At 52.7% G+C, this 13,552-nt stretch overlaps 2 protein-coding genes across 6 annotated transcripts in view; one reads left to right on the top strand and one right to left on the bottom strand.

The window, feature by feature from the left end:
- The first annotated feature begins 2,622 nt into the window (after positions 1 to 2,622).
- CERS2 (ceramide synthase 2) lies at positions 2,623 to 12,653 on the top strand. Of its 2 annotated transcripts, none has more exons than XM_023547353.2 (11): positions 2,623 to 2,909; positions 8,707 to 8,880; positions 9,302 to 9,419; positions 9,602 to 9,720; positions 9,939 to 9,996; positions 10,104 to 10,154; positions 10,372 to 10,464; positions 10,650 to 10,778; positions 10,971 to 11,077; positions 11,205 to 11,358; positions 11,736 to 12,653. In XM_023547353.2, the coding sequence occupies exons 2-11, from the start codon at positions 8,708 to 8,710 to the stop codon at positions 11,874 to 11,876; spliced, it is 1,143 nt and encodes a 380-aa protein (XP_023403121.1). In that variant the 5' UTR covers positions 2,623 to 2,909; position 8,707; the 3' UTR covers positions 11,877 to 12,653. The 2 variants fall into 2 exon arrangements, with proteins under 2 accessions (XP_023403121.1, XP_003409531.1); XM_003409483.4 differs by lacking the exon at positions 2,623 to 2,909 and adding an exon at positions 4,532 to 4,651.
- The window catches only part of SETDB1 (SET domain bifurcated histone lysine methyltransferase 1), a 46,376-nt gene continuing 45,316 nt past the window's right edge, over positions 12,493 to 13,552 (bottom strand). For all 4 annotated transcript variants that reach the window (XM_023547350.2, XM_010589464.3, XM_010589465.3 and 1 more), the window contains exon 22: positions 12,493 to 13,397. In XM_023547350.2, the coding sequence (XP_023403118.1) occupies positions 13,280 to 13,397 (118 nt within the window). In that variant the 3' untranslated portion in view covers positions 12,493 to 13,279. The remainder of the gene's footprint in view (positions 13,398 to 13,552) is intronic.

Here is a 13,552-nt window from a genome sequence, read left to right as displayed (position 1 = left end):
GAGCACTACGCTCCCCAAAGGTGACAGGAAGATGGGGGAAACACCCTGGGCTTGTTTCTTAGATTCCTTCTGTTGTCTTTTGGCCGCCAGGGCTGTTTAAGCGGCAGGTGATGCAACCCTAGCACCTGGGCTTTAGGCTATCAATGCACAGAGCAGCAGGTGAACAGTCCCGGAGAGCCTCAGGGATTTCTGAGGAATTGCTCAAACCTCACAGCTGGCTCCTTTGGGTCTGAGAGCAATCTTTTTCCTGCCTCCCTGGAGAGCTCAGGTAAGGGCTGAGCGGTCTTCATTCCTCTGCCACGCCCCTAGCCCAGGAAGGCCGTCACCAGTTTTCTTATGTTCTGGGAGGAAGCATCTGCAATGTTTCCACAGAGCAAACCAGACCTGAGGAGAAGCCTCTGAAGGAAGAGGAACATAGGGTCAATCATTGCTCCTCACTGTTCTGTCGTTAAAGTGGAAAACGTGCGCTGATTTTAGAAGTGGAGGCCTTGAGTTCAATCCCCAGCTCTGCCACTCGTTACATCCTGTGACCTCGGAAAGTCTCTCTGTGTCTGTTTCTTCATCTGAAAAAAATGGGAATATTGCCAGAAGACTCAGGTGGGCTTAGGGGCATCCTGAGGCATCTGCAGATAGGTTTCCTGAGAGGATTCAATGAGTTAATGTGTATGATGGTGCTTGGCCAAGAAAAGTACCTTGTAAATTAGGGTTGCCAGATTTAGTAAACATAAAACCCCAAGTTAAATTAGAATTTCCAATAAATAACAAATAATTTGTTGGTGTAAGATACGACACAAATACTCCATGGGACACACTTATGCTAACAAATTATTTGTTGTTTATCTGAAATTCTAATTTAACTGGGGGTCCTGTATCTTACGCAGCAACTGGAAAAAATGGGACTCAATTCAGTATGGTGGTTAAAAACAAAGATTGTGCTGCCTTAAAATTCTGGCCTGCTGTGTGACCTTGGGAAACTAACTTAACCTTTCTGTGCTCAAGTTTCCTTATTGCCAAAAAGGAGACAACAATACTGTTTATGTTGTGGGTTGTTGTGAGAATTAAATAAATAAGTGTAAAGCACTGAGTGCTGGATACATAGCAATAGGTATGCGTGGTCGAAATGTTAGCTAATCCATAATAATAAGTATTGTTATAGTAATATTTGATAATGATAATTGTTATTATTATTGCTTCTTGTTTCTAAATCCAAACGGCTCTCTTCCGAAGCTTCTTATTTTGCCAACCCCCAATCTGGCCACAAGAGGGCACCAGACACTGAGCGCCCCCAGTCCCTAGTGGCCATTTGAGGTCTCTGGTGAGGCTCTGGCCTCACCCTCAGATATCAAGGGGCCAACCTCTTCGCCCACTTGTTGGGAGAGGCAGCCTCTGGAGGACATACGAAAGGTTCACGGGTGGACTTGGTGGGCAGATAGAGTCGGGGGAGAGCCTCAGGTAAACATCTATTCAGGGAGCCCACTCGAGATAGAACTTTGGACACATGAGACTTCCTAGGCTGGGTTACCGTGGGACAGCAGCTCCACAGCCAGGGTCCCCATGCCCTCAGCTTTCTGTGCCCATCAGTCACTCCTTGTCACATGTGCCAAGCAGGTTTGGGGCGGAGGGAATGAAGGAAGAGAGAGGGCCCTTGCTTCCCCAGGCCAAATCTTTCCAAAAGACTTTTGGCAGACCTGCCAGAGTAAACTCTAAAGTCAGAGAAGGCAGAGAGAACCCCAGTCATATGACAACCACAGTCCTGGTGGCCTATGACTATGAGAAGTGTGTGTGATGCATTTATAGTCCTCCACTGAGAGTCAGTGGAGTCTCACTCCTTTTATCATTATTCTGTTTTGTTCAGCTCCAGGGCCAGACTGAGGTCGTTTCAGATTCACTAATCACCTTCCACTCCCAGGCTCTAAATGATAAAATCTGGGAGCTGGAGATCTTAGAGATGACCTGTTTACTACTGTGCCCTTGTTACTGACTTGAGGAGGCTGAGTGACTTCCCAAGACCAGAATCCAGGTCTCCTAATTCCTCCTCAGTGTTTTCTTCATCATTCAGATGAGGGCATGGCTGATTTGGGGTCCCTCTTGGTGGCGTACAGTGGGGTAAGCAGTAATATATAGTGCCCTAGCTGTTTTTAGCTGTTGTGTCAGGAACACTTTTTCAGTCTCAAACCTCATATTCCTTTTCTGCCTATAATTTGCATTGCATGATTTCAGAATACATAGAAGTTCCTCTTGTCAGTAAACTTCTTCTTCCCAGAACTCCTGGTACCTGAATCCGTTCTGCTCAGGTACTAGCCAAGCTCTACTCCTTTACGCAAGGAGGCCTGTGTATTGCACGGACCTGGGAAGACCCACCTTCCACAACTGGGCTCCGTGTCTGCCCTCCCCTAAACGCTGGCTGAGTGCCTGGTGGTGTCCTATCTTCTGCCTGGGGCACCTCAGCAGCCAATGCAGAGGAAGTGAGTCACCACAAGGCAGGCAGTGTTTGGCGCACTGTGGGTGTGGCCATGACAGCCTGGGGGAGGAGGGGATGGGTCAGAAGGGCGGAGATCGTAATCCCTTGGTCCAGCAGTGGGGTGTTTGAGTCCAAAGTATGTTGACAGAAGTGGTAGCATCATCTTAATGCTGGCTGAGGCCTAGTTTCCCCTTCTCCATTCACTTCCTTGTCTCCTGGGGAGGGGTACACCCTCTTATCTTTATTTCTCAGGCCCTAGCTGTCTAACTTCTGCCCCAAAGCTTTCCCTCCCTACTGCTATCTTAAAAAAAAAAAAAGAAGAAGTTAACCAGTCTTCAGTTCTCCTGAGGAAGCATTTAAAAGGCTTGACCGGGGACAGAGTACACTTAGGAGAGCTGCCTGAGAAAAGGATTCAGAAGCTAAAGGAGGGGAGCCAAGTAGGACAGAGGTGAGGAGGAGGAGTTAGAGAAGGACCCAAAGGTTAGCTGTGTCCCAAAAAGGAGACACTGGAAAAGAGTGTGTGGGTGTGCCATGGATGGGGACTCTAGGGAGGGCACTGAAGAAAGGTGGAGGGAACTTGGGAAATGGAAGGCTGCCTGAGGGGGAGTTACAAAGGGAAAGCAAGATAGAAGATGAGCTAATAAGGGAGGAGAAAAGGAAAAGGCAGGCAGGACTGGAGGGGTTGCTGGGGTGTGGAAAGCTGGGCAGGTCTGGGGCTAGACAAGGCTGGAGAGGCTCTTGGGGGCTGCCAGTCCAGGGAGTGGGCCCACACCTTTCAGTTTTCCAGTGGCAGGCCTAGGCTGCCGGTCCCACTGCAAAAAAGCAAATGAACAAATAGGTTGGAAACCGGTTTCTGCCTCTCTACCCCTCCAGACAGGGCCTTTAGGTGAGGGCCAAGCTCTCAAACTGGGTTAGTGAGAGGTCACACTCCTTCCTAAGACAACTGTCAATGGATCTCAACTTGGCTAGATAAATCACGAAAAAAGCCACGATTATAGGTTCTAACTATGACACCGTAAAAACGTGAATATTTCATCAAGGTGGAAAACACAAACCTGTACCTCTACCTCCACGAGTAAGCTCCAAACAAACCCTCAAACACATTTAAGTCACACTTCGTTCATGCCAGGAGTCAAGGCCAGTTTTCTAGCGTAAACATGCTTACTCTTCTTGAAACATCAATTTTACCAGATTATTGAGGGAAGAACACTTTTTAATATGAAAACGAACACCGATAAACGTGGTGAGATTGAAAAGTCAAATACATTTACAAAAGGTGGGGGTTGACTCAGATATTGCTATCGTGTACCAGTAAGGATGCACTCTTCTCCGCCATTGAAGGTAGGTTCCACAGTACTTGTGTGGAAACATAGGTCCTATTTTGGGGGGCAGGGGCTCCCTCGGGGTCGCTGGCTCAGCGCAGGAAAGGACAGTTGAGTCTGAAGGGCCCACTGCAGCTGCGGGCCCTGGAGAGGCGCTCGGATTCGGCGCGCATCAGCTCATCGGGGCAGGACTCCCCGGTGCGGCGCCCGTTCGGAGCCCGAGCTGCCCTCCTCCCTCCGCTGCCCAGTGGGGCTGAAGGTGGGAAGTGTAGCAATCCGCTGGGTAGAGGGAACTGGGGACCGCAGCCGAGGGGCCGAGGTCGCGGACCGCAGGCTGGGTGGGGCAAGGTTACGGCCACTGCGCGCCCTGGATCCCCGGGCACCTGGGTCTGCCCCGGGGTCCCGCGGGCTACATCTCACCTCTAACAGAGAGACCAGACTGGCTAGCGGGGCCCCCATATTGCCTTCCTAACCAGGGGGCTTCTCCCCCAGGTCGTGATTAGAGGGGGCGCGGCCGCAGGGGCGCGGGGCCGGGAAAAAAGGATTGGGGTGCGGCCGCCCGCGCAGAGACTCGGGCTCGCCGCCCTCCTTCCCTTCTTCCCTCGCGGCCGCAGGCCCACGCCCAGTCTCCCGGCTCCTGTGTCGCTCGCGGCCTTTCTTCACCGGGCTGGGCTCGGACTCAGCTCGGCTGGGCTCGGCCGGCGGCGGGAGGAGGAGGAGGAAGGAGGGAGGGAGCGGGCAGGCAGGCGGGCGGAAGGGGGAGGAGAGGAGTGAGCCGAGCCAGGCCCGAGGGGGGCCCGCAGCCCGGACCGGAGGAGAGACGGAGCAGCGGCTCTCGGCCCCGCCACCTCCGCGACGCCGCCGCCGAGTGAGTGGACACCCCCGCCCCGGGGCCCGGGGCTTTGCGCGCGGGAGTGGCGCGGGAAGGGGCCGCGGAAAAGTTGGCGAACTGGGGGCCGCTCCAACGCGGCTCCGCGGAGAGGGCCCCGGCTGAAAAGGGGAGCGGGGGCCGAGGAGGAGAAAGGGACCCGGGCGCAGACCCGGGGGAAGTCGAGCGGGGGGCGGCTGCCGCAGGCTCGGGGGCCTCTGCCCGGCCCGCTCATGGCGGCGGGGCCTAGGGGAGGGCGGGCCAGAGCGCTTCGCGGGAGCGGCCGGGCCCCCAGCGCCGCCCGAGGGGCAGGCTGGCCTGATGCCTCGGCGCTCTCCGGCGCGCCGCCCGGAGCCCCGAGCAGCCTTCGTGGGCAACAGGTAGGGGCTGGGAGGTGGGGGCGCAGGGCGGCTCGCGGAGGGCACGAACCACAGGCGCCTCTTTGTTGGGGAGTGGAAAAGCTTGGGGACCGTTTGCGCGAGTGCCCTGGCCTGGCAGTGGGCCCGCGGCGCTGCCTCTGCCGTGGACGGGTCCCGTGGCTGGAGTGGGAGGAGACAGTGGGGGCTTGCTTCTTTTCCTTCTTACCGGCCCAGTGTGCCCACCCGGGAGGGAGGACAGAGCGTCCATGTGCTTAACGGGAAACAGGAAGGAGTGGCTTTGGGTGCCTGCCCCGGCCCCCCGGGGCTAAGGCTCCTATACCGTTATGGGATGTGTGTGGCCGGCGTGGAGTTGGGGTGGCGGGGGAGGGGATCTGCTGGTGAAACTGGTTTTATGGGCCGAGATGCTAATTACTGGCCCGGAGGCTCTCTGGCAAGTGGGTTAATTGCAGGTATGTGACACTAATCTTTGACCTGGGTTTATGGGGTTTCTCTGTCTCCCCAAGCCAGGCTCCTAGCATCAAAACCTGATCTCAGGAGCCTGAAATTGTCAGGCAAGGGGTCAGGGACAGGGAGTTCTGAAGATCCTGAGGTTTGGAGTGAGCCCCTCTTCTCAGAGAAATCAGGGAAGGCCTTCAGCAGGCAGTCACCCCCACACATCTATGTTAGGGTTTGGGGTGGGGGATGTCCCATACCAGAGTTTGGGGCCTGGGCCTGAATGAGAGTGGCTGACTGACTGCACTTGTATAATGGGGCCTAGAAGGATAAGGACTTGTCAGCAGCCCTGTCCCTCAGGGCCTGGCCCTTGCCATGCAGTGACCTGTATAGACTCTGTTCTAAGAGAGAGGGAGTTCCTTGTCTTTCCTGGTGCCCCACACCTCATCCCTTAACTGAGGCCTCTGGCCAGCTTTTCTCCTGGGAAGAAGGGATTCCTCTTTCTCCTGTCCACTGGTCAGACTGACTGATCGTTTACTGTGCCCTTCAGCACAGACCCCTAGCTGCTGCTTCTACCTCCTGATGTCTCCCTGCCCATGGGGGCTTTAGTTTTCTGGTGGTGGCGGAGGGGTGTCTGCTGTGTTTGGGTGTGTTGAGGCCTCTGGTGAAGCAGCCCAAACTGCAGGCCAGATTGGGCCTGAGGACCACTATTCTTCTTACTGCCTCCTGCCCCCAACTTTCCCACATTCCGGCCTAAATTTTTGGGCCTACACTGCAGCTCGAAGCAATGACACACACCTCTTCTAGGCTTCACCCATGGATCACAGCCTTCTGGTTCATAACCTGCCGCTGTTGCTGCCTGAAAAGAAAGTTTTCAACAAGGAAGATTATTCAGGACCTCATCCACCCCTTGTTTGTAGTCCTCTGACCTTAGTGGAAGCCAGGAGCCTACAGGACCCTCTTCTTTGTCACCCTCCCCTCCCTTGCTGTCCACTTTGTATCTTCCTCAGTGATTCCTTGAAGCTCTGAGAGCCAGTGGAACTGTGTATCACATTGAGCCCACAGGCTCAAACTTCTGCTCTCCTAGCCCTCTGGGTCCACAAGCCCCCATAGAGACCCTCTGCCTCTTTTCATCCACCTATGAGGGTCTGGGGGGTTCAGTCAGATTTAGGGCAAAGGGTGGAGGTTGTGTGGAGCCCTGCTCAAGTTCCCAGTAACCCAATGCCCATGAAATCCCTGTGCTGCTGGCCCCCCTCCAGCCTGTGCCTCAGAAAGTGGTGTCTCTGTCTCTGAGGCAGGTATGTGTGTCTGTGTATGTGTGAGAGAGAGAGAGATTGAGAGAAACAGATACACACACACTCTGTCATTTCATGTGTGGAAGGTAAATTTTGTGACTGGAAGGAAAAGTGTCTGTAGGCACGATTTTCTCTTTGAAAATTAAGCAACTATGCTAAGGGCCAAAGGGACCTGGGAAAGCAAGGTCTCCTTATGTTGTGTGTGCATCACCTTTTCTTGCTCCAGCTTCTTGTTTAGGGGGTCCCTTGCTTGGCTTGGTGTGCTGGTGCCAAGAAGCCAGCAGGGCTGCCACAGGAGCAGGCTCCTTGGCTTTGTGGGGATGTGTAAGCAGGGCCAGCTGGGAGCCCCAGTTGTCTTTCCTTCCCCCATCTTGAGTCAGGCATCCTGACCCTGCTGAATCTGGTACTTTTTGCTTTCCCAGCCCCTCTAGGGGAGATGGGGATAGTGCTCCTCTGCTAATGGAAGTCCAGGGCAGAAAGGGATGGCTGTGGTTACTGAAAGCCTTAAGCCCAGGTGTGAGAAAGTCCCCATTAATCTGCATTTCCAAACTCCTGACACATCAGCCACTCACTCACACACACCTTCCACTCTCCCTGCTTAGAGCCAGGGGGAAAGGTGCTGTCTTGTCCAGTAGTTGCACTGTCCAGGCCCTTGCCCTTGACCACTCTCTGACACCTTCTCTATTTTCCTCCCCAGCTCTCACCTTTGCAGGGATAAGACATGCACATAAGATGGTGGTGGTGGTCGGGGCGGGTGGGGGACAGGAGTCAGGGAAAGGGACTCCATCCATCTCCTCCATGACCCCTGCCAGCCCTCTGAATCCTTAACTTTTCAAATGCTGCTGGCAAGAGAAATTTCCCTTGCCAGTTTCCACTGAGCAGTGTGGGGATAGGGATGAATGTCTAGGCTTGCGTGTAATCTTGACTTCAGAGCCCACTGGAGGAAAAATTAGGCTTCAAGAGACAGAGCAGTCCGGTGACTGGGTCAGGTGTATTTTCCCATCTTCCGTGAGGCTAGGCAGAAAAATGTAAGGGAAGTGAGGGAGTGTGCTAACACATCTAGGCATTCTGCCTTGTCCCTTCTCTATTCAATTTTCTACAGCTTTTTTGTACGAAAAGAGTGTGTACGTGTGTGGGTAGGTGTGTGTGTGTGGGGGGGTAAATTTTATGTGGATAATTATATTTAATTTTGTTCACTTGAAAAGCCGTCCTTTAACTAATTAAATATTTGTTCTGGCTAAATTTTAAGGGGAAGGGGCAGTGCCCTGAGGGTGGTGTACCTGGGCCAGTAATATGTGTGTGTGTGTGTTATCGGGGGGAGGCAGAGAGAAGGTGGAGCTGAAGATCCTTTGTTGTCTGTGCTGACCTGATTTCATCCCGAGAGAGCAGTGACCAAGAGGGGGAAGCTGAGGAGGACATGAGGGTAAAGTCCTTGGGTTGGAATACTGACCCGTGACGTGCCGGGCTGAGAGGGATTTCGCAAGTGTGTCTCTGGTGGGTAGGGGCGGAGCTGCTGGCGGAGCAGCCCAGCTGTGATCCGAGGGTTCAGCCCTCTGCCAACGGCACCCAGTGGTCTCCAGTTCACAGAGGAGAACAATCCGCCCACTCTTTCCTCTTGGCTGGGAGGGAACACCTTCCTTCTCCATCAGCTTTTAGTCTCAAGGCCAGCCTGAATACCACCTCCCTCCTGGAGTGAGGTGTAGGGAGCCTGAAAGATCCTGCCCTGGTGTGCTGCTGGCATTCCTTGTACTGTCCTAGAACTGGAAAGCCACCCTATTACAGATGAAGATATGCACTTGCCCAAGGTCACACAGGCAGGACCAGAACCCAGGTTTCTGAGTCTGACGGCCACTCTCTTTGCTATACCAGGACAACTTTCATTCATCTATCTCTTCCCCCACAGCTGCCTTCTCTTGATGTCCTCTACTTTCCCCCTCCCCTCACTCAGGATGCTCCAGACCTTGTATGACTACTTCTGGTGGGAGCGGCTGTGGCTGCCTGTGAACTTAACCTGGGCTGATCTAGAAGATCGAGATGGACGCGTCTACGCCAAGGCCTCAGATCTCTATATCACACTGCCCCTGGCCTTGCTCTTCCTCATCATTCGATATTTCTTTGAGCTGTGAGCATACAAACCTACTCCATGCCTTCCGTGGCCGCTAGCCAGTTTCTTGGCCTCCAAGTTTGTCTCCTACTGTTTAATTGGTCCGATTCCCTGGTGTTCTGGCTACCCAGGTCCCTGCCTACTGTGTGCCCCCCACTGAAGGCACCATTGTTTTCAGCACCCCCAGGCCCTTCAATGGTTATTTGTTCTCAACCCCCACCCTCCACCCTGCCTGGCCAGTAGTGAACACAGGCAGCTTTGTCAGCTGTGGGTAGTAGCCCAAGGAGACTGTGGTTGGCGGGTTGCTAGAAAACTGGGGAAACTGAGGCCCAGCATGAAGTTGCTTGAGCTTGCAGTCCTTTTCCCCTCCCAGCCTAGGTCTACCGAGAAACTGAGGTGTTTCAAACTAGACACCTCCTCACCCATATCCCCTCCTCAGTTACGTGGCTACACCGCTGGCTGCCCTTCTGAATGTAAAAGAGAAAACTCGGTTACGGGCACCTCCCAACCCCACCTTGGAGCATTTCTACTTGACCAGCGGCAAGCAGCCCAAGCAGGTATGAGCTGCAGACCTCACGCTGGGGGTTACTGAGTTTTGGGAGGAAGGGAAAGGAATGGATAAGGTTGGAAGGCAGTGGGGCCGGCTTAGGTTTTTACTAGGTTATTACCGGGAGCGGGGGAGGGGAGCTGCTGAGTTCTGATGCTGAAAGCAACTGACTGGCTTCTTCACCACACCCAGGCAGAGGTGGAGCTGTTGTCAAGGAAGAGTGGGCTCTCTGGCCGTCAGGTAGAGCGCTGGTTCCGTCGCCGCCGCAACCAGGACCGGCCCAGTCTCCTCAAGAAGTTCCGAGAAGCCAGGTAGTGGAGGTTGGGCCAAGAGAAACTGGGTGGAAGAGGAAGGTCTAATGTACCTTGCTGAGAGGGGTGGGCTGTGGCTGTATGGAGATTATGAGGCTGGGAGGGAGGTGAATTTAGTTAACCATGCTCCTCAGGAAGGAGATCTCGGGGTACTTGGGGGCTGTTGGAGGGCTGTGCCATTTCCCACCCCATCTAGCTATTTCTGCATCCTCTTTCAGCTGGAGATTCACATTTTACCTGATTGCTTTCATTGCTGGCATGGCTGTCATTGTGGATGTAAGCAGGGGTTGCTGGGAGGTGGGGAGTTGGTTCTCTGGCAAGGCAGGGGTGAGTCCATAGAATTTGGGCCCCTCCTCTTTTAACCGCTCACCATTTCTCTGCAGAAACCCTGGTTCTATGACTTGAGGAAAGTTTGGGAGGGGTATCCCATACAGGTAAGAGAGCTGTCATGTTCCTTATATGGGGATCAGATTGTGGTAGTCAATTTAGGATAGGACATACACCCTGTGAAGAGACGGTCTCTGGAACACTGGCAGATGGGACTGAAGTCATGGAGCTAAGCATAATAGCAAGAGCTACAAGGGCTGGGTTTGGTGAGGTGAGACCTTTGGATCTAGTTGCTCTGGGGCCTTACCTCTTCCTCTCTTCCAGAGCACCATTCCTTCCCAGTATTGGTACTACATGATTGAACTCTCCTTCTACTGGTCCCTGCTCTTCAGCATTGCCTCTGATGTCAAGCGAAAGGTGGGTCAAAGATTTGTGCCATTAGCCCTAGGAGCCAAAATGAGGCCCTGGGATCAACAGCCTCCCCTAAAGTTTCTAGGTGCTCTGGATGGAGTCATTGGGATATGGGGAATTGAAGATGAGGGGAGGAGGAATAGTGGGGGCAGGGAAACAGGAAGTCCCTGGAGCCTGCACCTTCTCTGTAGGATTTCAAGGAACAGATCATCCACCATGTGGCCACCATCATCCTCCTCAGCTTCTCCTGGTTTGCCAATTACATCCGGGCGGGTACTCTCATCATGGCTCTGCACGACTCTTCTGACTACCTGCTTGAGGTCAGGTTTCCAAGACATCTTCTCAAACTCAGAGACTCTGATGCAGGTTCCCCTGTCCCCTTTTTGGGGGAGGGGGGAGGGTGTTCCTGGGACCAGGAAAGTGGGGGCACAGAGCCAGTACTGGTAACTGAATGGTAGGAAAGTATGAGGGAGCAGTAGTAGCCCACGATGACAAACGGGCTATTTATGCAGTCAGCCAAGATGTTTAACTATGCGGGATGGAAAAACACCTGCAACAATATCTTCATCGTCTTCGCCATTGTCTTCATCATCACTCGACTGGTCATCCTGCCCTTCTGGTGAGCAGACCACACTCCTGTTCTCAAGAAATCAGGAGTCTTGCCTTCCCCCTCCCTCATTTACCTACCCTTCATCTTAACCCATCTTACCCATGTTTATAATTCTGTCTCCGCCCTGCTCTCCCAGGATCCTGCACTGCACTGTGGTGTACCCACTGGATCTCTATCCTGCCTTCTTTGGCTATTACTTCTTCAATTCCATGATGGGAGTGCTACAGCTGCTGCATATCTTCTGGGCCTACCTCATTTTGCGCATGGCCTACAAGTTCATAACTGGAAAGGTGAAGGCTCTGTCCCATTTTGTAGGCCCTAAACCAAAACAAAAACCAAACCCAGTGCCTTTGAGTCGATTCTGACTCACAGCGACCCTATAGGACAGAGTAGAACCGCCCCATGAAGTTTCTAGGGAGCGCCTGGCGGATTCAAACTGCCGACCCTTTGGTTAGCAGCCGTAGCACTTAAGCACTACACCACCAGGGTTTCTTTGTAGGCCCTATGACCCTCAGTTCTAGAAATTGTCCAAGCTCCCTCTCACGCTACCAGCAATCCTCTGAAAAACTACAGTGAGGCCCTGAGTATAGCAGGAACAGGCCTGCAGAGAGAGGGAGTTCTTAGAGGTTTGAAGACATCACATAACCTTTCTTATCCCTTTCCATAGCTCGTAGAAGATGAACGCAGTGACCGCGATGAAACAGAAAGCTCAGAGGGGGAGGAGGCTACAGCTGGGGGAGGAGCAAAGAGCCGGCCCCTAGCCAATGGCCATCCCATCCTCAGTAACAACCATCGCAAGAATGACTGAACCATGGTCCCTGCTGGCCCCCAGACTGATTCATAAAGCCAAGGAACTGCCCCACCCTCCCCACAGGGTCACTTTAAGCTCTGGGGAGAAAGGAGAGAGAGGAAAGTTCTCTGTGCTTCTTTGTCACCCAGTTGCCTTTAAACCAAATTCTAACTTATCCTCATGTAGAGGGGAGGTTGGTTATATCCTGTTAGAGGGGGATGGTCTGATTTTCCTCAGCTCTGGAGGTGGGGTTTACAACTCACATTCCTCATACTTTAGAATTTGGCCCTAGCTATTTGCCTTTGACTCTCTGACCTCCAGAGCCAGGGTTGTGCCTTATTGTCCTGTCTGTGGGCCTCATTCTGCCAAAGTTGGACCACCTTTCTAAGCTCCCTACTTGGGCCAGAAACCAAAGTTGAGCTGCCTTTAACCTCTTCCCTTCTAAGACACAAATGGATTGAGTGTAGGAGGGTACACATGACCCTTACCCTACCTCTGCCAAAAGTGGGGACTGTGCAAACGGTCTTTCATCATGTTACTTTGCCAGCTACCCCTGTAGCCACAGGTTCAAGATCTAGCTGCCTTCCTCTGGCACCTTCCTCTTTTCAGCTAGGCTAGCTGGTTTGGGGTAGAATGGCAACTAGTTTTAATTTTTATTTATTAAACACTCAAGAGTTTTGGTTTTAAAGCCAGAATTACAGCTAGTACCTGGCATTTCAGCAGAGGGACCATTTCAGACCAAAATGTACTGTTAATGGTTTTTTTTTTTTTTTTTTTTAATTAAAATATATTAAAGATCAAGTAAAACATGGCAACAAGTGTCTGAGACTATTAGGAATTGAGAAGGGGGGATAAACTAAATAACCTAACATGGTCTTTATGGCTTCCTCATAGTTACAGAACATTTTCATTTTTTAATGTTACCTGACAAAATGCAAAGGTAGAGAAGATTTAAGATTAACAACAGCTGCCCTTTGTGGGGGGCTGGGTAGGGAAAGAGGGAGAGAAATCAAATCACAATCTTAGTTTTACCATCTTGTTTAAAGACTTTCAAGAAACAAACTGGGGGTGGTAGATACACAGCTCCCATTCCAGGAATAAGGCTGCTGGAAGCATGAACACTTGAAGAAATGTAGAATTGGGGATGGGGGGGGTGAGTAACAGGAGGACTGAAGGGGATGTCAGGCCCAGGTAGAGTGGTAATCTCTCTGCACCCCCTAGTGCCTTAGGAGGTGGAGGCCCCTGCCTGCTAGCACCACGATGGAAGGGATCTCCTGATCCAGAACCCCGTTTCTATCTAGTGGGAGCTCAGGGAATCACTAGACTACAGACTTGGGGTCAGAGTTCAACAGCCAGGGAGACCCAGTTCCTGAGGAAAGGGCAGCTCGGGGGTTTCTGAAGATTCTGGAGAACGCTGTCCTCTAAAGAAGACGCCCCCTGCACTCAATGGCCCCACAGCAGCAGAGCAGCTCCTTGCCTTCCACACTGCCCACCTCGTAGTTGTAGTCCCAAGTAAGTTCTGTCCCAGCCCGGATTCTCCTGGAGAGGAAGAACAGGATGGGGTGTGGTGAAAACAGCAGACAACCATGCACCTGGGGTTGCACGGTGTGCAGGTGGAGCCAGATCACAGATGAAGGAGGGGGGCCCTTAGAACTGTAATGGTCCTTGCCCCTCCCCAAGCACCCCCTCTCCTG

The sequence above is a fragment of the Loxodonta africana genome, chromosome 3 (assembly GCF_030014295.1).
Source record: "Loxodonta africana isolate mLoxAfr1 chromosome 3, mLoxAfr1.hap2, whole genome shotgun sequence".
In the NCBI taxonomy this organism is placed as follows: Eukaryota; Metazoa; Chordata; class Mammalia; order Proboscidea; family Elephantidae; genus Loxodonta; species Loxodonta africana.
Note: the sequence above shows the minus strand (reverse complement) of the source record. Positions and strands in the feature narration are given on the sequence as shown.